At 35.0% G+C, this 26,633-nt stretch overlaps 1 protein-coding gene across 1 annotated transcript in view; it reads right to left on the bottom strand.

Moving 5' to 3' along the window:
* Positions 1-26,633, bottom strand: part of RSRC1 (arginine and serine rich coiled-coil 1) — a 365,275-nt gene that overhangs the window by 50,172 nt on the left and 288,470 nt on the right. Inside the window, exon 7 of the mRNA XM_059686888.1 lies at positions 7,491-7,559. Coding sequence (XP_059542871.1) covers positions 7,491-7,559 — 69 coding nt within the window. The remainder of the gene's footprint in view (positions 1-7,490; positions 7,560-26,633) is intronic.

The raw sequence follows: 26,633 nt of genomic DNA, 5'->3' as shown, positions 1-26,633 counted from the left end.
ATGCGAACTCATTTTTTTTGGTTGATTTTTCTTTGTTAAATGGCATTTAAATATATAAAATAAATATCAAAAATATAAGTCTTTGTTTTACTATGGTTGCAAATATCAAACAATTTCTATATGTGACACAGCACCAGAGTTAAGTTAGGATTTTTCAAAATGCTGACACGCTGAGCTCAAAAGGTTCGCCATCACTGGTCTATACAATGGTTTCAAATCTACTATACCACAACTATGTTCTTAGATGTTAGATCATCCTTATTTATTAACAGACTAGAGGCCCAGTGCACGAAATTCATGCGGGGGTGGGAGGATGTTGGGGAGGGGGGGAAGGGTGTCCCTCAGCCCTGCCTGCACCCTCTCGTAATCTGGGACCGCTGGCTCCTAACTGCTTGCCTGATCGCCCCTAACCACTCTGCCTGCCTGCCTGATTGCCCCTAACCGCCTCTGCCTCAGCCCCTGCACACGGGACCCGAGCTTTCCTCCCTCTGGCCAGCTGCAGGCACCAAGGACCCCAGGCGACTTCGCCTGGGCCCTGGCTTTGTCAGGAAGGACGTCTGGAATGATGTCCAGTCTATCCGGTCTAATTAGCATATTGCCCTTTTATTAGTATAGATGAGGAAAGTGGATTTAAGGGTCCACCTTAAGGTCACACAGAGGATGAGAAAACACTAAGCCAGTGGTTCTCAACCTTCTGGCCCTTTAAATACAGTTCCTCATGTTGTGACCCAACCATAAAATTATTTTCGTTGCTACTTCATAACTGTAATGTTGCTACTGTTATGAATCGTAATGTAAATATCTGATATGCAGGATGGTCTTAGGCGACCCCTGTGAAAGGGTCATTTGACCCCCAAAGGGGTCGTGACCCACAGGTTGAGAACCGCTGCACTAACCCCTATTTGAATATACTATACTTTTGTTTTCATGTTTATTTTCTGTCTTCCCCCTCTAGAATGTGAGCTCTTTGAGTGCAGGGGCCTCAATTTCCCTTTTCACTGCTCTATTCATATGGCTTAGAACAGTGCCCAGAATGCACTTTTTGAATTTATCAAAGTTATAAATAACTTTGTTTAAAATGTTTCTTTCACATTCTTTTGCTTATACTAAAGAAATTCATGCTAAAAGGATGATAATGATACTCTTTTGTGCTGTAATTCTGAGGTATGCAGTACTATGTAGTTCTAAAGTAATTTTTAAATACTATATGCCATTTCCATTTTTAACAATTGTAGGCAGATTTTATCATCTTCTTTCTTTAGAGTCATAGTGAAGTTAAGGGACTTATTCGGTCACAGAGCCAGTAAATGGCAGAGCTGGGATTCTGAACCTCATTCATTTCCTTCAGCTAGAAGAAGCAGGGCTATTTCCACTAGAGTACAATTGACCTTCATACCACAATGGCTTCCCTAGGTTACTCCCAATATTGTACACCTGTGGGCATTTAATATGTATGCCAGCTTCCTAGTGTTTAATTTATTTCAGAAGTATTTGATTATAAAAGAAAGCTGTAGCTCTGAGTTTGTTTTGAAATTTGTGAGTGTAAAGCACTGAAAATTTACAGTTGAAGAAATACACAATGGTTGGTCACTGGAGGCCTACTAAGGGTTAAATAGATACCAGTACATCTTTGTTCCATATACGTGAACATCTTATTGAAAATAAATAAAATGTGATCTAAACTGGTTTCCAAGTCCATACAGAGTACAGCTGAATGCATATGAAGCAAAAACATTATCAATGAGTTATTAAGAAAATAAGGAGGGAGCCTTTCGTTTTTAAAGTTAGCTAAAAATGAATTAGTACACATTTATTAGTACACAAGCTTCAAAATTAAGGAATAAATGATATGAAATATGACACAGATGAAACTATGTATGAAAGAAAAGTTGAAACTATTTATGATCAGTTCTTGCAGACTTGGAATCAAGAGGACGGTAAAGGACAAATCACTGCCGAGGGAGTAAGACAGATGGCGAGGCTAAATAACTGAGTGCTTGTTGTGGAGTGATTTTTGAGTAAATAAGAACTTGAAAAAATATGGACTAAAGCAATGCATTCAAACTAAGCAGATTAATTTACTTAAAGAAAACAGCTCTTAACAATGTGTTAAGGCACTATTCAGTCATTTAAAAAAAATACTGCATTATGAAAAATATAGGACTATTAAATCTGATACACAGGAACACAAATTTCCTAAAGGGATATTATTTATTTATTTATTTATTTTTTTGGTGCCCTTGACCGGAATCGAACCTGGGACCCTTCAGTCCGCAGGCCTACACTCTACCCACTGAGCCAAACCAGTTAGGGCTTAAAGGGATATTTTAAATCTTGGAATAGAACTACCTAATATAGTAAGACAAAGAGGGTATGGGGGTGGGGATAAATTTTCATATATTTAAACCTAATAAAGAAATAGTATTACAAAGTTAATATTACAATGGGTAGCCAATTCAGGACAAGACAAAAAGGATGATCCTTACTTCTCTATCTAACCTACTTATGTCAACATGCCAACTAAAACAGTGAGTCCCAAATGATAACTCTGCACCTGTTAACTTTGCCCTACTAACTTCACTCCAACCTTCTTACAAAGGGTCTCCAGAAGGAATAAAGGATAGTTAGAATCCCAAACATTCACCTTCTTCTCTGGTCTTAGGCAGGGAACCACAGTGGAGGCAAAAAAGGGATTGTAACAGTTCTCTCCCGAGTGTGGTTAGACTTGGTATTCAGTGTGTTTTATAAGTGCTAGGAGAGCCGGGACCTCTGAGAAAGGAACCTGAGAAACTAGATGCTCAGGTCTGGCTCTGGTCCAGGCTCTGAAGGCTGGTGTGGATTTGACAAGTGAGTGACTCACACAGACAAGCCAGTCACTAGGGAGAAAAGCGAACAGAGATTATGAAAAAAGAAAACTGTGCATCTACTGGAGTACCTCACTTGTTGGGTGCCCCAGAAACCCAAGTGAGTCAACCTAATGTGGGTATATAGATCTCAGGATAAGAAAATAAAGTAAACAAATGCTTAAGAGCTAAAGGGCAAGATCCAGAGAGGAAGGCAAAGGATAGAGGAGACTGAGTTGAATCATATTTATTTGAACACTAATGGTAAAGGTTGTGATTTGTGTAGGCTGTTTAAAGAAGGGGAATATATACTGGAGTCACATATATTGGGTACTGGCTTCACCACTTATTAGCTATAGAGAAGTTATTAAGCACTCCGTACCTTAGTTTCCTATCCTCCCTATAGTACAGAGATAATTCAGCACAAACCTCAGAGAGTTCATGAGGATTAAGAGAGTTAAAATATGTAAAGTACTTAGAACATTGCCTGGCACCTGTTTTTCCTTTTAGCTAATAGTACTTTTACCTTCATCTTGGCCAAGGGATTAACAACAACAAAGATAAAATTAAGGCTAATCTATTTTCCCTTTTGTGGATAGGATGTGGCAAAAGGATTGATGAATTTCAATTGAAACAAATGAAACTTGAACTATCTCATATTATGTTCCTATTATCACTGTCCACTGTTGCCTTGATAATTTAGAATGGGTTGCCTAATACTTTTGGAAACAAAAATATTTGAAATAGAAAACTAACAGATGGGCAGAGCTATTGTGAATAAACACAAGGGGAGAAAGAATGAAAAAGCTACTATACTTATGCCACATATAAATTCATATTAGAAATTAAAATGCAAAAAGACTATTATGCTTATAACTGGATTAAAAACATAATTAGAATGCTTAAATGCATACAATAATATAAAAATAAAATACAGAAAATCTAAAGTTATGCTAAAGCATTTATAATACAAAAATAAGTCAAAAGGGTTGAAATGATTGTTAATTTTATGTAGTCTGAAGATTTTCAAACACAGAGAAAAAAGTGAAAGTAGAACTCAAGTATTTAGTAGGTCAAAGAATAAGAAAGATTTAATACTATTCATTTTCCCTAAAATATAATGTAGAATTAGAAAACAGTGCTTAGTTTTAAAAAAGGAAACTATAAACCTCAACTTTAAATATTCAGTTGACTTTTACTACTAAATAATGTACCCTTTACATAATACAGCTAATATGGAAAGAGATAGAGTAAATGGTTCAAGAAAGAGGGTCCATTCTAATGTACTGGTGATGTTCAGGACAATCTATTGAGCTGTACAACGACCATGAAGAGCACTCTAAATGGGGACCCACCGTTTAAAGGGTAGAAGGCAAGTTTTGGTGAGTAGCTTAACTTTGATCTTGGATACAATACTTGCAAAGATAATTATGATATTGATTTAAGAACATTCAAAGAAAAGGGTTGTATAATAGATTGTATTTGAAAGGCACAGTTCTTGCTATACTAAAATAGTAGCTCTTTTGAGATAACAGAGAATGGATAAACGGAGCTGGGTAGATAACATCTACCTACATTTTAACAATGCTTTCAATCCTGGCTGTATATTAGCATACTGAGAAATTAAGAGATGAACTATATTAATGATATGATAGCGTGAATTACTAGTGGCTTATAGATTGGAAATTAAAGATTATTATTCTTTCAGATACAGAAATATATACACATACACATATAGATTAGCTCAGATTTTAATTGCAGCTAGGTTAAGTATATAAGGAAAATAAATGTAGTTTATACATTAATCATTTTCAGAAAGATCAACTTGATAGCATTCAAGTGTTTAGGCAACCGATAAGAAAACATTTTGAAAGCAAACAACAACAACAAAGAATGTAGCCAGTGCCCTGACTGGTTTGGCTCAGTGGATAGAGCGTCGGCTTGCCGACTGAAGGGTCCCAGGTTCGATTCCAGTCAAGGGCATGTACCTTGGTTGTGGGGCACATCCCCAGTAGGGGTGTGCATGAGGCAGCTGATTGATGTTTCTCTCTCATTGATGTTTCTAACTCTCTATCCCTCTCCCTTCCTCTCTGTAAAAAAATCAATAAAATATATTTTTTTAAAAAAAAGAATGTAGCCAGTGATTTACTTTTTCTTTTACCTACAAAGTATAAGCAAAGGAAAACTATTGAATGAAACACGTTTTATCTTTTAAAATTATTGTCATGTTATTTTACCAGAATTTTCCTTCAACATTTGTAGTACTACAAATGTACATCTGTGCCTTTCAAATACAATCTATTTTCTTATGTTTTTTGTATGCACAGAAAATTCAGTGAGCTCAGATAAAAACTTGATATATTCATACTAGCAAACATTGACAGTATTTTGAAATTCATTGGTTTCTTTTTGAATGGCTCTAATTCTTTTGAGAAATAGACTAAATGAGTGAGGTCCTGTCTTAGAAAAGGGACAAAACAGAGTTGGGTTACACTCTCAACCAGGTTATTTAGAATAAACTACAAGCTCAAGATAATTTATGTAAGCATGGATTTAAAGAATGAAGAGTGAACTGCAATAAACAAGAAACTGAGTATCTACTATGTGCTAAGCATTGTGGATACTAAATCCTATATAATCCTAGAGTCCACACTAGTTAGGATAACAGACTTGAAACAGCTATGATCGGAGGATGTGCTTTTTCAATAACTCTCAGATCAGAGACTAAGTTCAAGGTCTGTATGACCTAGTGAAAGTCTATGAGAAAAAATACTTTCAAAAGAATTAAAATACAACATTCAAGTATTTCCAGTTACTTAAAAAAGCCTTAACAAAACATCCTTTTAACGATTGAACCAATTTAATGGGGAAAAAAAGACTATTAGAAATATCAATGTCACCATTAAAACTTTGTTAGATTTCTTTGCATAAATGAGGGATTTTGAAGTGTTTAAAACGTTTCTTTCACTAGGGCATGTGTTCATATATATATTTCAAAATAATCACAATACCATCCTTTTCCAACTAATTATAACTCCAATTAAGATTTGAGTTAATGGGATTAGACTAATAACTACTGCAAGATATATTCACTATGTTGGTTGGTAATAAGTACCACACTTGTAATTTACAGTACCACAGTGTTTTATAAGGGCTATTATGTTATTAGTAAGTTTCATTGATCAGAATACCACATAATATTGGAGCACTCAAATATTATAATTTTCTTGGACTATTTTGCATCTAGTAGTATATCTATTTGTACTATGGGTGACCATAAGCATAACTGAAATCAGATAGATTGCTTCCACTAACAGTGTCAACATATACACTCAGCAAGCCAAAAGAAGAGTTTTCTACTTAGGATTTTTGCCATTGGAATTCACTTGTTTTCTAAACCATAAAATTAGTTGATCTAGGACAAGAACATAAAGCCACGACTTATGGGGGTCAAATAAGATAAGAATACTGCACATTTATACATATAAATTAGTCCACATGCAGTTTGAATCTACTTATTTGTTGGGTTCTGCCACTTAAATCTACACAGGTTGGTTATGGTATCTTCTTCCTTTTTTTGATTTGTTGATTTGCTTTTGGGGCATGGCTCTCATGGAATACTGCTTTTAATCATTCTAATCCATCATACTCAAACATTTTAGGTTCTATTGGTTCTCAGCTCACATTTGAAAGTTGGGAATTAAAAAATGTTTCTGGCATAATACATAAAAGATATGTATTATGGCAAAATTTTCAATTTTTAGATTTAGACAATGGCATTCAAAGCCAATATTCAGAACACATTATCAGGCTTCAAGTTCTTGAAAGCTCACAGAGGAAATAGTTACTCTGCTAATTAGCCAGTAAAGAGACATGATTGCAGTCCAAGTGAATCATCTTAACTCACAGGGAAAGCGTTGCCTGGATCTTGCTTTAAGCACTATAATTTAGAACAGTTATCTATAAAGCCCATGTGAAGGAAAGAATGCAACATTTTCACTTACATAAGTCACAGCAAACTAAAGGGGAAATAAAAATTTTTAGGGGAGATAAAAATGAGTTAGATTTCTTTGCATAGTATCTTTGGATGGTGGTTTCAATATAATTAAAAGAAAATATTTAATCTAAAAAACTATGACACGAATTTCTTAATTTGAACTATGACTATTTCTGACATTTCATATTTTATTGTTTCCTCTTAAGAGCTTTTTTATTTAAAGTGTTTTTGTTTGTTTGTTTTTTGCCATGGGGACTTTTCTTCATCTCTGACAAAACATCAAAATGTACAGATAAGTTTGATCCATTTCTATGACTGGTTTTGATAATTTGTTAAGTATAAAGATAAAAGTCAGAAGGAAACAAACCAACACCAGCTCTACTTTATAACTTTATATCTTCCTAGTTTCCCCAGAATATATATTAGGATGCTAATAAACTAACATTTATGTTAACAAACAATAATTAGTGTTCAAGATATTGAGTGTAGTGTGATATCGTGTCATAGTTTAGGCTCATGCAGTAGCATGAGGTACCCCCTAATTTCATTAAATTTTATGGTTTATTCTTAAATAAATGAAGAAAAACATGCCCAGTAGCGGTCCCTCATTATAATGAATGCTTTATAACAAAATGAACATATGCCTTTACCTTCCTCCTTTCTTCTCTTTGCTTCTTCTTCATTTCTTTCTTTGGCTTTCAATGCTTCATCAGCTTTTGCTGAAATAAAAACAATAAAATTTCTGCACTTATTTTATGTCCATATCATAAGTGAAAATATTGGGGAACGGGAAAAGAAATTCCTTATATATTTTTTGTGAAGTTGTCAGAAGAAAAAAACAAACGGGCTGAAAATCTGAAATATACCATTTACAATACTTATTCAGAATTTTAGAATATTTATTTCAAAACTTTGAAGCTTAGTTCAAGATAATTTCTGTACAAAAAGGCAAATGAATTGAAGCAGCATAAGTTTAAACAATGGCATATGAACTGGGGAAAGCTTTTGGTCATCTGATTTGTCAGTACAGTGCATCTGTTTTAAACTTCAGAGAAAAATTCTTAAGCTACAATTCACATTTTAAATATGAGAAGCTTACAATGTCTTTGGAACAGTATCAAATTAGGTAGCATATTATTTTTTTCCCCATTGCATATCATAGTTGCAGTTCTTTATTCATGTTATGACAGCATTTGGTAAAAAGGATCTTTTTCCCTCTAGAAACCTCTTCCCTTATTACTTAATTATCTACTAGTTGCTCAACTGCAGGGGTTTTCAAACACTTTACTACAGATGTTAAAGAAGATTAAAAATATACAGCACAGTAACAAGGGACTATCAATATACTCTGTAAATTAATTAAATTTCTGTTCTAGCACATCATTTATTCCAAAGCATTAACGTCTCAAAGGAGCGATTCTCCTTTATTGCCGTCTCACTGCCTGATGAGTGAACTAAGTGAAAATAAGTCTCTAATAGCATTATAGTTGATGAAATATTAAGTTAAAAAAGTATTGCCTTGTCAAAAGAAAAAGAATCAAACTGTGCCAGCATTAAACTTTGGATGAGCCTTTATTATAATAATAACAGTAATGTAAACTGTGATTTAAAAAATAAACACACTTGCTCTTCAGTTTTTGCTGCATATCTTTTTCCTATGCAAAATCAACATACCCTTCAGAAGTATAAAACCTGGCTTAAAGGGGGAATTTAAAGAAAATACACATCACATACATAACTATTTTTCTTAAAAGTTTATTTTTCTTCACCATTAATATCGACACTTTCTTAAAATATAAAACTTATATAATGGTGTTGTGAAGTGCTATATCCAATTACACAGACATCTGTTTCCATTTACAAGCTTTAATACATACTTAGGCTGCATTTAAAGTCATGAAATATTAAAACTTTTATGCCACTCTGTATCACTGCAAGAATCTATTAAATTAGATAATAAAAACAAACCACCAGTAACTCTAAAGACTTTTACTTCATTTACACTTTATTCTCCCTAGTAGAAGGACAAGGATAATAGAAATTCCATTTAAATTCAATTTTGGTTATATGTGTAATTGTAGATATACCCCTTGAGTCATGTAAAATGCTCAGCTTATGTTTCTTTCAAATTATCCCGCTCAGATTCACATTCTACTCCTTACAACCATCTTCAATATGTATTAGCGGAGCTCATTAAACTGAAATTTAATAATGCAAACATCAGGTGGATTTCAAGAACCTCCATTAACAATGTAAGATGGATTGCTTATATATAGCTCTTGGGCCAACTGGGCACAATTTAAATTCAATAAACTACCCTGCCTAAATCTGATTTATCTATTTCACTATGCCGGTTTGTCCTTTCTTACTGATTTGTTGTTATACATGGACAATTCATTGGAATATTGTTTTAGATGTTTTTTTTTAAACTGCAAATGGCTCTTGTGCTGTGGTTAAATATTTTATGTAATTGAACTTCATGCTGTCAATCAAGATTCCCAAGTATGTGCATATGTGTATGTTTATATAAATAACTTTGAATTATATCAAAATTGCATAGGAAATTAATTTAAAAAGCACACATTTGAGAATTTTATTAATAATCAGTGTGCTTTCTACAAAGAATCTAAATAAATTCATTTGAGGAAAATTTATTTATTCAAGTAGAGACATTAGGATAAACTCATTGATTATTAAGGGACTTGGGAAGAAACATTTTTTTCTTTATGTCTGCTTTATTATATTATTATTTAAATGGGATTAGGAACAAATGTATGGTCATTCATACATGATTTAGTTTATTGTAATTTTTTCAATATTCTCTAAAAGGCGGCAATCCCATTTTATAAATGATGATACTGAATCTCATTAGATGAACCAAAAAAACGATACTAAAGTGGTAAGACCTATCTTTTTTTATTTTTATGATTCCTGATCATCCCCTTTGGATTATGCATTTACCAAAAGTACTTACATCTCCCACTAACCTTGTTCACAACTTCCAATCCCTTGGCTCTTCCAACCCACCCCACCCCCAGGCTAACAGTACCCTTGGGATTTGCTTCCTTCCCTGGCCCAAGGCAACCACTTCACTTCCACGCTCCTAACACCCTTATTTTCCTGATTCCTTTGTTGTTTTGCCAACCTGTTACAATACATCTGACCAATTTTTCCTATTTTTGCTGCAGAGGTAGCCTACAAAATGGTATATAAACATTACTGCTTTTACCAGTGATTTAGCAATTAACATGGACCCTTCCTTGTTGTTCCTCCTTAGTCAGCACCCCTGGTTGGTTTACATGCTCATTTCCTACAACTTACAATGCTTTCTTTACTACAAGTGCCAGTAACCTCATACCAGCTCCCCCAAGTCACTAATTTTTTTCAGCCTCACACCCATTCACCTCTATATCTAAGTCAACCCTTACTTCTTTTTTGCCTCAAATGGAAAGTAAACCATTCTCTTGTGCTTTAGAATCTATTCCTTTTCATTTCCTTTAGGGTTCTTTCTGCCTCTTAAGATTCACTCACTCTTGTCTATGCTTAGACTATAAATAGATTCAAGGCTCACAAATCCTGTACAATATTAACTCTTCTTTCAACCAAGTTATTGCCTCTTCTTATTTCCAACAGACTTTGTCCTCACAGCTTTTGCCAGAGGCCCTAAAAACTCTGCAATTGCCAAATTTAATAGTTACCTCAGTTTTATCCTGTTACAGTCTCTCCTTTTAAAAAAACAACAGATAACCAGCCACATCTTTATCAAATCCAAACTCTTTAGATGCCATCTAAAGCCCCTCTCAGTCTGACTTCAATGTGACTTCCAGCTTCATCACTCACCACTCTTCTTTCATTACTTCAAGGATACATGGCCTTGGTGGGCCATCCTGCCTTTTGTTCGTATTATCATGCCTTTGCTCTTACTGGGGTCCCTATCTCACTTTTTCACTGAGAAAATTTCACCAGAAAGTTTTAGTTCAAATGGCACGCTCTTCTTTGAAACCTTCGCTGACCACTGCCTTTTGTCCCCAAGTGGATCTGACTGCTCCCTCCTTGCTTCTTAGGCACTTCAATACCTTCCTTATGAAATGTTTATGTTTATACTTTATGCCTTCATTACAGAAATATCCATCTCCTCGAGAGCTGAGGACATTAGTGTAAGTGACAGAAATTGTTAGTAATATTTTTCATGATTGTTTAGCCAGACTACATGTTCTTATCTCCTTGAAGTTAAGTGGGGCTATTTACTGAGTTCAATCCAGTGGAATAGGAACATATGTGATGGGTGTCATGTTTCCATACCTGGCTTATAAAAAACTCCCATGTAATCCTCATTTTCTTTCCCCATTCATTGGCTGAACAGAGGACCTACGGATGGTGAACCACAAGATAAAAGAAATCTGGGTCACTGAATTTCTACAAGGAATGGAAATGCTTTCCTGATAACTTGTCTTATACAAAACATGTTTTTATTTTTTTAAGATGCTGAAATTTGGGGGTTAACAGTTAGTGTTCAATGAATATTTCCTAAACAAGTGAATCAAAAGGACTTTGAAAGTTAACACAAATATTATTTTGTTTCTTCTAAAGTGAAGTCTCCTTTCAGAAAAGAAGCCTCCTATGGCCATTTCATTTGAATGATGGAGATTAGAAGACCAGCTGTAGAGGTGATGTGGGGTGAAGTAGGGGACTATTCAGTATGTGGTGTCAAGGGCATATTATGAGAACTTATTCTCATCTTTACTGACTTTACTTAAAAATTCCACAGATATAGGACTTTTTAGATTATTGTGGCTGTTTGCTTAAGTCAGATTTTAAATAATTCAGGGAAGAACTTTACATGCCCTATGAGAGAAAATCAATTAGGTCAACAACTGGGAAAAAAAAAAAAAAGGACTGAAAAGGTATTCAATGCATCCCCTACTTTCAGAAAGGACTGTATTAATATTCCCAGAGAAGATCTTTTAATAAGGGTTTAACTTTTCTCCTCTGTAGAAATCTCACCTGGAAGTTCTTTTCTATATGTAGCTCAGCCTCTGAAATTGTACCAACATGAACAGACCAGAAATGTGGAGGAATTCTTAAAAAATAGCAAGCATACGGGTTCAAATCTATGGAAAAATGGTTAGAAGAAATCACAGCCCAATCATATTCAGAAGACTTACACAGATATGGGAGGAACTCCAAGGGCACTTCAATTTTAGAATCAGTAGAAACCAAGCACAGGAGGTAGACCTGCCTGGGGCAAATGTTAAATAGGGAATTACGAATGGAGCAGCTGAACAATGGCACCTCCCTTGCAGGGTGAATAGGGTATAGCTATTACTTGAACACAGGTTAAAGCAGTGTGTGTAGGAGGTAATAAACCCAGTGAGGCAAGGGCTGGTCACTACAAATGCCTAAGGACTGACAAGCTACTAATGTGTCCTTACTAGCAACACACCTTGTCTCCTGACACGATCAATGGAACTGGGTATAATGAGCTGAAATGGCAGGGCTACAGGGACTGTCAAGTATAAAAATGAACAGCCAACCTAGAATTACCAGACATTCAAGGAAAACCGACCCTATGAGAGACAAAACAAAAACACAAACAATAACACTCTAGAACAACAAAGCAGAGGAATGAGAGTCGACAAGGCAAACAGAATTTTTTAGATTCAGTGTAAATGCCTTTAAAAGTGATTTAATAAGATATTAACTGCACCTTGAAAATTAAATTGTGATCATCAATATAGAATTCCATAAATGAACTGAAGAGCAGGAGAAATAGAGTTGAATATTAAATGCATGTGTTGGAATATCCTAACAAGGAATTTTCACTGCAGACACAGCTGATTCTCACAGCCAATTGGCCTGGAGGTCAATTCCTCCCAGTGATACCTACAACAATCAAGGCTTAACTACAATAAGACTGTGCACAAAGACCACAAGGGGGTGCACCAAGAGTGTACTCCTCAGGTAATTGGGGAGGCTGAACCACTGGGCCCTAGAGGACACTTAGCACAGAAAACCACTTTATCAACACAGGGAAGCATAAAAAATGCGGAGACAAAGAAACAGGACACAAATGACAGAAATGGAGGAAACCAAACTACTGGATATAGAGTTCAAAACCACACTTTTAAAGTTTTTCAAGAACTTTCTAGAAGCCGCCGATAAATTTAGTAAGACCCTCAAAAAGTCTGGTGAGACCGCCAATAAATGTAGTGATATCCTCAAGAAATCTAGTCAAGCCCTTGAGGTTATGATAAAGGACCAACTGGAAATTAAGCATACACTGACTGAAATAGAGGATATTATACAGACTCCCAACAGCAGACTAGAGGATCGCAAGAATCAAGTCAACGATTTGAAATATGAAGAAGCAAAAAACACCCAACCAGAAAAGCAAAATGAGAAAAGAATCCAAAAATACGAAGATAGTGTAAGGAGCCTCTGGGACAGCTTCAAGCGTACCAACATCCGAATTATAGGGGTGCCAGAAGAAGAGAGAGGGCAAGATATTGAAAACCTATTTGAAGAAATAATGACAGAAAACTTCCCCTACCTGGTGAAAGAAATAGACTTACAAGTCCAGGAAGCACAGAGAACCCCAAACAAAAGGAATCCAAAGAGGACCATACCAAGACACATCATAATTAAAATGCCAAGAGCAAAAGACAAAGAGAGAATCTTAAAAGCAGCAAGAGAAAGAAAGTCAGTTACCTACAAGGGAGTACCCATACGACTGTCAGCTGATTTCTCAACAGAAACTTTGCAGGCCAGAAGGGAGTGGCAAGAAATATTCAAAGTGATGAATGCCAAGAACCTACAACCAAGATTACTTTATCCAGCAAAGCTATCACTTAGAATTGAAGGTCAGATAAAGAGCTTCACAGATAAGAAAAGGCTAAAGGAGTTCATCACCACCAAACCAGGATTATATGAAATGCTGAAAGGTATCCTGTAAGAAGAGGAAGAAGAAGAAAAAGGTAAAGATACAAATTATGAACAACAAATACACATCTATCAACAAGTGAATCTAAAAATCAAGTGACTAAATAATCTGATGAACAGAATGAACTTGTGATTGTAATAGAATCAGGGGCATTGAAAGGAAATGGACTGACTATTCTTGGGGGGGAAAGGTGTATGGGGGATGCGGGAAGAGACTGAACAAAAATCGTGCACCTATGGATGAGGACAGTGGGTGGGGAGTGAGGGCGGAGGGTGGGGTGGGAACTGGGTGGAGGGGAGTTATGGGGGGAAAAAAGAGGAACAAATATAATAATCTGAACAATAAAGATTTAATTAAAAAAACAAAAACAAAAAACTAAAAAGTTAAGAAAATCATTCTCTTGAGATATTAAAATCTTATAATGCTCTAATATAAATTTTGGAGCCTAGAGAAATGTTCTAATAGACTATAAATAGAAACATCTAGCAAAAATGTATATTTCTCCTTATTTCAGTTTATTATAATAACAGTGCTTTTCACATTAACACTATAAAAAGTGATCAAGATACGTGGGTATTTCACGCCATTGCTGTGTCAAAATATTTTAGGCAATGAATGTAAAGCAGGATGATTTGTAATCAGAACAATAGTATTGTATCCAGCCCTGCCCATCCTGTCCTTCATATATGTGTGGACTTTATTGGATTAGACATCCAAATACATTTGAAAAAATTTTCTGATATTTTACTCTTTCCTGCATAGTGACACATGTTTATTCAGTTTAAATGTTGTCATATGCTTTAAAAAAATGAGTGAGTAAAAATGATATAATATATTTTACTAGAGGCCCAGTGCATGAAATTTGTGCATGGGGGGCGGGTCGGTCCTCTCAGCCCAGCCTACACCCTTTCCAATCCAGGACCCCTTGGGGAATGTCCGACTGCCAGTTTAGCCCGGCAGTCAGACATCCCTCTCACAATTCTGGACCGCTGGCTCCTAATTGCTCACCTGCCTGCCTGCCTGTTGCCCCTAACTGCCCCCCCTCTGCTGGTCTGGCCACCCCTAACTGCCCCCTGCTGCCAGCCAGGTTGCTCCCAACTGTCCCCTCCCTGCTGCCCTGGTCGCTCCCAACTGCCCCCCCACCTGCCGGCCTAGTTATCCCTTATAGCCCCCCCTGCTGGTCTGGTCACCCCAACTGCCCCCCCGCCGGCCTCGTTGCCCCCAAGTGCTGCCCCCCCCCTCCCCCAGCCTGGTCACCCCTCACCGGCCTGGTTGTCCCATGCAGCTTGCTGCTCAGTTGTTTGGTTGTCCCTCACTAACCCCCCCCGCCAGCCTGGTTGCCCCACGCAGCCTGCTTGTTCAGTCATTTGGTTGTCCCTCACTAACACCCCTGCCGGCTTGGTCATAGGCAGCCATCTTGTGAGGGTGTAAGGATTAATTTGCATATTACCTCTTTATTATATAGGAGGACTGATGAAGAAATAAAAGCCCAAGAAAGTTAAAATATTGGTTAAAAGTCAGAATGGCCAAGATACAGAGCCTGTAAATTATAGCTTAATGCTTTTTTAAATGACTAGTTCTTATCTATTCATTCACTTGGAAGCAAATAGTAACCAAAATTAGACAACACTAAACTTTTATTAGTTTACAAACAGTTAAGAATGGCTTTCAGAGAAAAAAAAATAGTAATTAATATTAAAAATGTTATGTTGCAACAGCATGGATGGAACCGGAGAGCATTATGCTAAGTGAAATAAGCCAGTCAGCGAAAGATAAATATCACATGATCTCACTCATTTATGGAATATAATGAACATAAACCGATGAACAAAAACAGATCCAGAGACAGAGAAGCATCGATCAGACCGTCAAACCTCAGAGGGAAGGTAAGGGAGGGTGGGGGTAAGGGGGAGAGATCAACCAAAAGACTTGTATGCATGCATATAAGCCTAACCAATGGACACAGACAAGAGGGGGGTGAGAGCATGAGTGGGAGAGGGTGGGGGGCAATGGGGGGGGATAAGGACACATATGTAATACCTTAATCAATAAAGAAATTAAAAAAATAAATAAAAATGTTATATTAAAAAATAATCCTAATTGGCCATGGTTTTTAAGGTTTTCTCAGATATTTTTGCTGGGTTTTACCTATAGCTCTTACACTTATCTAGACCTCAGCATAGTTGATAACCTCAAAACTCACTGTTCATCAGTACCAAATTCATTTAAAAATTTACATATGGACATAGCTGCTGTTCCTGCATATTTAAAGACTATATAACTATGGTCATATGGTCATAATATTAACTTCCCCTGCCCCACCTCTACCTCCTTTGCACACACAGCATAGAAGTGAGATCGATTAATTATAAGTTCTTATTTCTTACCAACCTCTACCATTAATAAATACTAGCAATACAAATGTACACGTAGAAACATTTAGTCATGTCAATATATGAACTAATTATTCTTAATTTGCCTCAAGCACCATAAAGGGTCAATAGTAACTGTAACTGAAAAACTATTTACAATCATGAAATTGTAATTATTTCACAGCCACTGGGGGAAACAAGAAAGCCACTGTTCATTATCAATAAATGTTCTTCCTTCATCTATTTAAAAAACGGATAAAATGGATGCCAGAGAAAATTCTCCAGCAGCATACTATACCCAAATTACTGAGGGTTGAGAGATAATTGTGAGGGTTGAGAGTAAGTTCAGGAAAAGTAAAAACAAACAAACACGTGTATAAAGATACTTTGGAAGTGATGACAGAAGAGGATGCAGTCAGGACTAGGAGGAGTGATACCTGAGCTGCCTCTTCTAGGGTAACTGTTAGTCAGGAGGGGGCAGGCCAATCATTTGGTTCATGAAGTCTCAATGAACCAGCTCAATTACATTTGTGCTTATTTTATGGGTACAAGCTAGTCCATATGGGCCTTGGAATAAGCATTAATAGAAAGCCAGGAGGTATGCTTTCACAGAATTCAAGGGACATTTGCCCAGACACAGCGCGATGTCCCCACAGGATGCTGTTTAATGCCAGGGACATCCTATCAATTAAAAAAGACCACAAGTCAAGGATGAAGTTGCAGCACAAATCCGTGAGTACTAATTCCTCACAAATCCATGAATACTAATTCCTCCATTTATATTAGGTTCCACAGTGGATAAGAATGGGCAACAACGCTGATTCCTCCCAGGTGGAACGCAATACTGATTTAAAGCTCTCAGATAGTCCATGGTTACAAAAACCTATTTGACTTAGTTTTGTCTGTTTTTCCTATTTTGTTTACCAATGGACCATTCTTTTCCTATAATATAAATAAAGAATATACTTTATTAAATTATTCTGAAGTCTAGAAATATTTTTGTAGCAATTCATGCTTTAAGTTATAGATAACTCTTAAGATCATTTACATTTATTTCTGCAAATTATTTAAATAGTAATAAATGGTGCATTTGTTGAAAATTGTGGATTCAGTGAGAATGACAAACGGAAAATCACAAAATGATACAGTATCTTTTCTTTAAACTATTTTTATTGTTGACACACTACAGATGTCCCATGCCCCCACCCGCCCCTTTGCCCATCTCCGTATGGTATCTTTTAATTATTTCCTACTTTTTTTTTTTTAGCACCAATAGGGGAGTATAAATATTTGAAACATATTAATTTGCTTTGTTTGTTTTTACATAATATTCCCTTTTATATACCCTGTAGCAGTTCCCAAAGTAATAGTTTTTCTTTCACTATATCCTATGTCATGTCGTCCAGATTTTCTCTTAATTTTTATATCCCCAATATAGGCTTAAAGATTACCCAAACGTGCAAGGATTTACTTTATGTGCCTTTCTTTTTATTCTGTTGGAAAACTTCCTGTCATTTATTAGAAAAGCTGTCTGACTATGTCATTGCTGACTGACACACAAGTATGTCCAACAGACATGCTGGTCTAATGCAGCTGTCCGCAGACTATCCTAATGCTCTTCACTTGAATAGACACTTTTATTCCCAGTGCTCCTGCTGGATTCCATGAGGGTGCCAATGACAAGAAAGGAATCACATAGGTCTAATGACCATTTAAGATGAAAAGGTGGAGAGCGAATAGTTTAAAAAAAAAAAAAAAAGTGCTGTATGTAGCCTTCTGACCAAGCTTATATTTCTCTTCTCCGGTTATGTTGATGCCTGATGCTTACGCAGCTTCCCATTCTGTAACATGAATAAACTGCTTAGCCACAGTAATTAGGATGTCATTTGCTAAAATCTAAGAAGGAAAGTTGAAAACAATGAAAATCCAATAATAACGACATGGAGATACAGAACTGCTGTGATGTCTAGTCTCTCAATGAAAAGCAGTACTAGATTCCCCCCCCCCCCCTTTTACAGAATGCTGATATGGAAAATAAAAATAACTTCATCATTCTGTGTTCCTTTGACTTATTGCACATCCATCAACTGGATGTCAGTTTGAAGTCAGTTGGCCACCATTATAACCCCATTCCAAGAAAGATGTTTCAGCATTTTCAGGAAAACTCTGGGGTTTGGAGCTACAGAATTATACCCTTTGAAAGGAATCATATTCTGGACTCTACTCAGTGATTTGTAATACTTATTCTTTTTAGTAACTCCAAACACCCTATCAATACATATTTGTAATGAGTAACTAAAGGTAAGTGATTCTTTTAAATATAAGAACCAAGTCCAGAAATGGCAATGTTTGACTGCAGTATGTCAGAAATAAGGATAAGATGCAATTGTTTTTCATATCAAATAAATTATGCTATATTTGTTTCCCTAATTTTTATTATGTTCTTATATTACAAAGGGTGTTTCTTTTTTGAAAAATAGAATTATATATTTTTATTTATATCTTTGTTTTCATGGCGTCAATTCCTAAAGGGAAACGAACTTATGCAAACCTACTATGTGTTAGTCACTGTGCTAAGTATTTTAAGATACAGTTATTTCATATAATCTTCAAAAGTTTCATAGAGGCTTAATAATTTGCTCAATAAATGGGTGAGTCAAGAATTATAACACATGTGTATGCTCTTTTCATTACACTATAATGTCTTTTTACAAAGTGTGGGAATAACTTGTATAAAAAATCTAATTCTACTAGAGCAGGGGTGGGCAAACTTTTTGACTCGAGGGCCACAATGGGTTCTTAGACTGGACCGGAGGGCTGGAACAAAAGCATGGATGGAGTGTTTGTGTGAACTAATATAAATTCAAAGTAAACATCATTACATAAAAGGGTACGGTCTTTTTTTAAATTTAGTTTTATTCATTTCAAACGGGCCGGATCCGGCCCGCGGGCCGTAGTTTGCCCACGGCTGTTACTAGAGCTTCTAAATGAAAGATAATTTATCTTTTTTTTAGTCAAAGTTTAATTATTAAGTCAGAAAGGTCATGTATGAAATAGTATTGTAAAATAAGTATGAAAGCAAACAATTTGATGTGAAATTGCCATGCTCTTGAAAAATACTCTGAAGTTGTTTTCTTTCAGGAATACGAAATGCTCAGTATTTAAGTGCATGCCATGATTTTGGTTGCCTCAACTTGAGAGACTCATCATTTAAGTCTGAGGCCAATAGCTGGATTGCAGTGCTTTAATACATACATCTCTATACTAAAAATGCTAACACCTCTGAGAAAATGCAGACTTCCACTGCTGAGTCCACAAATTTTCCCCAAAGGAGCTTTATGCCATGCCCTGATTTAATCGTGTTAAAAGTGTATTTTAAATGCACCTTTTATATACCACATTCTGATAGAGGGAGTTGTATCATTGCCCTACTAACTGGAATGCCCCTACTATGCTAAAGAGTACTGCAAATATAATTCAAAATTAATAATGCCAGCTTGTTAGACGACAACTTGAGGCACCCTGGAGGTGTGACCTGGTTTTGGAATGATCTTTGAGATTTCTACTCCCCCAGGTCTGTGAAAATTAGGCACATAATGAAACTGTTGCATTTACTCTCCAGGGTGAACTGTAAACTGGACCAATGTATGACCTTTTACTAGCCTATTAATGAAAAGGCATGTTCTTTTCTCTCATATGATAGTTGAATTAAACAATGGCAGTGGCAGCTTAAGGTAGAAGAGATAAGGAAAAAAAGGGTATCAATTAAAAATCATAGTCATGATCTACAATGCTCAGAATTCAGTCCCAAACAAAAATAACTGAATATAGACAAGTTGAATATCACAGAAATAATAAACCAGAACTTTTTTGGATTAGAAATTAATAAGAAAGGTAAGAAATACAGGGTGGAGCAAAAGTAGGTTTACAGTTGTATGTGAAACTCCTATTATTCTTGTATTATTATTTATTAATTATTGTATTGTTTTCCATATGAACAACTTTAAAACGATTTTTGCCCCACCCTGTATGTAAGAAATTTAAGATCTATGTAAGAAATTTCAAAAACATGTCTTTCTATTATAGGCAAATTTTTATTAGCAAGTCCATGTACTTCATTAATAAAGCATACTATATATAAAATATGCGTCTTAAGTATCCTTTGAGTTATTTTGAAGATTAAAAAGACATTTATATCTACATATTTTTATAGGCAACACAAAGTAAATATATCAGAAGAAATGCATATATTTAAATTCTATATAGCAGTTTTGAAACAAGAGAAATATTTCCAACAATTCACAGTATGAAGGCGAAATCAAGGAAAATAATATAATAAAGATCTTAGTTACAGTCACTCTATCAACCTATGATGATAAGAATTTGTCCTCAAAACTGGAACACAGTACCCATCAGTTCTGCAGACACTACTAGTGATTTTCTAGTCCTAGTGTTAATCACCACCAATATTTTACAATCTCTATTTTGTTGTTAATTATTTTCAAGTAGGTTAAGTTACTGTATCTTTGTGTAAGGTGATGGTTCTCAAATTTCAGCATATATTAGTATAAGCATCACATGGAAAACTTGTTACAGATTTCTGGCCCCATGAGGGTCTATCAGGGGTGGGCAAACTTTTTGACTCGAGGGCCACAACGGGTTCTTAAACTGGACCGGAGGGCCGGAACAAAAGCATGGATGGAGTGTTTGTGTGAATTAATATAAATTCAAAGCAAATGTCATTACATAAAAGGGTACGGTCTTTTTTTTTTTTTTTTAGTTTTATTCATTTCAAACGGGCCATAGTTTGCCCACGGCTGGATTGTGCAATTTTAAATCTCGACATAATATTTATTTAGAAACACAGAATTTTAATTTCATTTTATCCCAGTGTGATTTTTTGTGTGTGGATACATAAGTCACTTGAATGAATGTTTTAAAATTTGCAAATTATTTGGTGTTCTTTATTTACACTGAGGTCTAATTTAATTTCATTCCGGTCAAAGAATATAGTGTATGTGATAATTTTTTGATATGTTTAGATATGCTTTATTAACCAATTACGGTCAAATTTGTAAATGTTTAATTAGTACCTGAAAAGAATATATATTCCCTAAATCTTGAATTCAGGATCTTACATGTGTTCACCACAGCAAATCTGCTGGATTGTTGTTTTGTTTACTACATCTCCCATTATGGTGGCAGAATTCAAAGCTTTTTCTTGCAATTGTGTCAATATTTGCTTCATATGTTTTGGGACGGTGTAATCAGATGCACACAAATCAGATACAAAAAAACTGATGTAAATCAGATACTGATACAGTATACTCTGGAGAAGGCACTAAACAGTTTAATGAAGAAAACACAAGGAAAAAAACAAATCAAAATGATCCATAAATGGAAAATATATTTTTACCAAACAACTGGGGCATCCCAGTGAAGGGTATGCTGAATAAGGGTTCAAGAAGCCACATTCTTATGCTGATTAAACAAATGTCCTAATTAAGTAAATTTAAAGATGTGCTTGAGTAACCCCAATTGCAAAATGCAGATAATATTGCCTATCTTTCTCGTCTTTTTAGGCAAGATATAAAAGGATTGCATGTGGCGGATATATAATAAAAATATTTCTTTTTATTCTGTCAAAATAAGATTATGAATCTTTAAAAATATTTTTAATGGACATTGCCTCTCCAGCTCATCACTTTAACCCCAGAACTCGATACATTTGCTATAGAGTAGAAGCTCAATAAATACATGACTCAATGAATATTGCCCAGAAGCCAAGAAATAAATATATTCTCCAGAAACCAAATTTACAGGAGCATAGAAGTTTAGAGATTTATAGAGAACAGTTTAATGATTAAAACTTAAGTCGAATAATTTTGGTTGTTTTAGTGAAGGCACTCCTGGACCACTTCTTTCTCCTTGTCTAAGATTTCCCCTGGGGATTGGACAAGGCAAAGATACCCGGACTACTTTTCTGAGAGGTATTTAACTTTGGAACAGTATTACTTTTGTGATGTGGGCTCAGTGGAATCCATTATCTTCCTTAAAAACGAGCTCTCAGAAAAACCTCATTTTCCTAACATTTTTTTAAAAAAGGAAAACCTCATTTTCCTTAGCATGACCTACAAGATCCTTCACCAAGTGGCCCCAACCCACATTTCCCATTATTACTCCATTGCATAGTCTTTATTCTCTAAACACTAAGAACTTATTTCAGTTTAGTAAGTACACCACACTCTCACAATTCTGTGCTTTTATTATACCCTAGGTTTGGAAAGCTTTGCTTACTCTTTAAATGCTATATTTTATGAAAATCCCTTCCTAACTTTAGATGGTCACTCTTATAGTATCTCTATTTTGGCATTAACCATATTATATTGTAATCATTTATTTAATATATGTGTTTTTTGTTCACCTTTGCATCCTTAAAACTCAGTTCAGTGCCAATGAATGTTTATTACATTAACTTTCATCAATAATCTAAATGGACACATATGTAATACCCTTTGTATTACTTTAAGCAATAAAAAAAAAATAAAAAAAAATAAAAAAATAATCTATTTAGTATTTCAATAAAGGAAAGAAAACACTGGTAAGAAAATAATCTATAATAGCTGAAAATATTTATAGCTTCAAAATAGCAAAAGGGATTTTATTTATACTGATGTCTGGTTACATATAACACACTACCCTGGAAATTTGTATAATAATATATTTTATCAGATCCCCATCCAAAAGCTTTGGATATATGAAAGAAATGGAAGACACTTATTAGAGTGTGATATCTTCTATAGCATTAGCTATTAATAAAATGTTTATAATCAGGACAAAATGAATTACTGAGAGGTATTATAGCAGAGAGGTTAAAGGAATTGATTCTGAAGCCAGAATACCTGGGTTTGAATCTTGGCTCTACCCATTCCTAGCAATGAGACCTAAGACAATCATCTTAATTAATTTCTCTGTCTCAGTTAATTCATCTGAAAACAGTATTGATAATAGTACCTCCATCACAAGCCATCAGGTTGGTATAAGGATTAAATGAGTTAATATATGCCAAGCTCTCAGAACAGAACATATCTTATGGTATCATATATGGGTTAGATATTACATTTATGTAAAATATGCAATATTATCCATACACTAGAGGCCCGGTGCATGGATTCGTGCATGGATGGAGTCCCTTGGCCTGGCCGACAATCTTGCTGATCAGGGCCACCTCACCCAGTCCCGGGGGCGGATTGGGCCAGCCGGCTGGGGGGAGGGATGGAGAGAGGTTGGCTGGCTGGAAGAGGTTGGCTGTGGGAGCACACTGACCACTAGAAGGCAGCTCCTGCATTAAGCATCTGTCCCCTGGTGGTCAGTATGCATCATAGTGACTGGTTGACCGGTTGGCCGGTCGACCGGTTGGTTAGGCTTTTATATATATAGATTCTTATTGATATTAGTATTTACATAGAGTAGTCATTAGCATAAAACTACATGTATCTGTACTGCTTATGATATAATTTATACATTTTTAACCATTTACAAAATTTTAGTAGTGAGTCTTTTTCTTGTAACAAAATTTTATTTGGAGAAATATGCACTAAGCATATGTAATGTGGTTTCTGATATTTCTGGGAAATTGTACGGAATATAAAATGGACCTACTTTAAACTGAGAGAATACATATTTTTAAGTCCCTGGACATACTCTGTCTCACTTAGAAATTTAGCTCTGTATTTCATATTTGCTCGATCTACATTCATAGTAGTATCAACTACAAACTATTCAACTGTGATGTCACCACTTCCATGATGCATTAACCTATTATCCTAGTCAGCACGGATTCATCTTCTTAGGTCTGAGAGGCCTATGTTTGTCTTGTTTAGCCAGTTGGACATGTAACTTTCTTCTATACTAGACTGCCAACTCCTTGAGATCAGATATCTCACTGGCTTTATACACGGTTCACATTAGCTCCTAAATAACTGTTCATTGAGTTAAGCTGAAAATTAACATGTAAAATAATGACTGAGGTACAGTCATAGGTTAAAGATTTAATTCTGTTTATGTTACTTCAATATTTTAGAAACATCTATGACAAAAAGGATATTGTGAGATTTATCAATATCCAGAAAATGACATTAATTAGCACATTCTATTCTAGACATATGAATATCAATATTCCAAGTAGAAAATTTGGCATAGTTCCTCAAAACTTCTAATTTTAAGATATTAATTTAATGTATGTTTATTTATGTTGGTACACATATATAAATATGCCTATCTACAAATTTTTAAGGGTAAACCCTTCTCTTACCAAAAAATTCATTTAGGGTATGATATAATATTCTGGTTTATACTTTAGAATTTCTCAGTATAACAGATTTAAGAGCAATTATTATGAATTTGAATTTTGAATATTCATAGTAATAAATGGCAAATCAAAAACTTTCAGAACTATAGTTATAGCCACAAAAGTCCTATACTCTTCCTCATACACAACAAATGTAGATATATAGGAAACATTTTTCTCCCACTTGAATGAAGTTTTCCCCCTGATTTTTTACAATACAAATTTAATATTATATCAACAAATCTATGACAAGATTATTTTTATCTTACCATGTGCCAGCATTTTGAAATCTGATATTATTAAAAATTAACACCTACAAGTGAAGCAGATAAATGCTTATGTAGTGTTACAAAAAAACTCCAATATAAACTATGCAAGAGTTTTCACAGTTAACACTTGAAACACAAATTTTAAAAGTAGTTTCTTCAACATAGTGTTATTACATACTACAAATCAGCACACCCAGCATTTTTATATATGAGAATACAATTTTCATTTCAAATGCACATGTGCACAAATTATTTTGAAAATGTTGATTTATGATAAACACAATCTCATTAAGAAAAACATCAATGTTTTATCATAAAAGGCTTGAGTCATTTAAAATGCTTTATACAAAATCTTCAGTCTGATTTCATACCATCTATTTTCAGTGTTTTGAACTTTTCTCTAGAACATAAAATCTTGTAAAATCTCAGATTTAAGCTGGATGAGCATAATTTTAAAACTTTACTCATTACTGTGTTTTGTTCAAGGCAATGCCTTCGGAGATTAAGTGAGCAAAGTATTTATATTTTTGCTAATAATATTTCAGTCTTGAAAATTTTGTAAACCAAAATATGAGGAATAAATCAACCTTTGTGGATGTAGATTTTTGGATTCTTTTCCTTTGTGAACTTCTTTTTGGCAAAATTATAGGAATAACAAATGGGAGTTGAATGTGCAGCCTACTGCAAATTAATGTACTGTAGTAAATACACAGCGCCTGAATTTCACTAGGTGGCGCACCAAGAATAATTTATCTTTCTGCTTCTCCTAAGGTCTGTTGGAATGTTAAATGGAATGACAGAGGACAAAGTACTCAACATCAGTGTTTTGTAGAATTCGTACCTAAGGTAGAAAAGTTTTAACTACTTATACTGGAATTTAACTCCTTTATAACAACAAAATAATTTTTAGCATGAAGGAAACTTTAGCATAATTGGTAATTTTTAATTTTTCCATTGGCTATTTTGAACACTGAAACCATGTCAGTCAGGCTTCTAGGGAAGGCACTGTGTAAAAAATAAGTAAATCAAATGGAACTACTTTATTAAAATCTCCTATGAAAGTATTATCTAGCTTAAGATTGAAAACTGCAAATTACTTCTTATAATTGTGAATGCATATGTAATTTTATAATACATAATAGTTTAAAAGTTCTCATATGACCCCAGAGTAGAGTTGAAAGGGAGCAGTCCAGGGACCAGGAGAAATGGATTCTAGTTCTAGCTTAGCAATGATCGAATCTGTGACCTGGGCTGCAGTTCCCCAGGCTGGAGGAGTTGGATTTGATTAGTTTTAAGTCCTTTGAAGTTTCAGAGAAATTATTCTAGGCATGCTAAGAATGAGTGATAAGACTTAAGCCAGAAGATAATTTATTTAATATTAATGTTTATTTATTTAATATAACTTATTTAATATTTTTCTAGGAATAAAATTTAAAGTACATCCTGCTTAAATAGGGTCAAACCAAAGATTAAAATCTAAATAGTTAATCTTTACAGATATTAGAGCCAGCAGTAGGTAGAAAATATGGTTAAGATCATTAATCCAGCTAGCAAAACTATGATTAGAGATATATTTGTTTGCACTGGGATAGGGTATTTTTTAAAAGCTATTTTCAATATTTAGATAAATTTTAGATAACTTAAATTTCAAACTACTATTAACAATCTAAGTTTTACAAATGCAGTGTTTAAGTGTGACACATTCAGAGCTTCTGAATTGCTGGGGCACAAATAAGGTACAGGTGTGTGGAAATATTGATCCTCTTAGCCCTCAGGGCAGCCAGGCAGGGTCTGAGGTGGATGCAGTTTGGTAGCCTCTGGACAAGAGTGGCCTCATCGGTCCAACTTTGAGTGCCAACCAG

Source organism: Myotis daubentonii, chromosome 3, assembly GCF_963259705.1.
Source record: "Myotis daubentonii chromosome 3, mMyoDau2.1, whole genome shotgun sequence".
In the NCBI taxonomy this organism is placed as follows: domain Eukaryota; kingdom Metazoa; phylum Chordata; class Mammalia; order Chiroptera; family Vespertilionidae; genus Myotis; species Myotis daubentonii.
The sequence above is the reverse complement of the archived record's forward strand: the minus strand, read 5'-3'. Positions and strand labels throughout refer to the sequence as shown.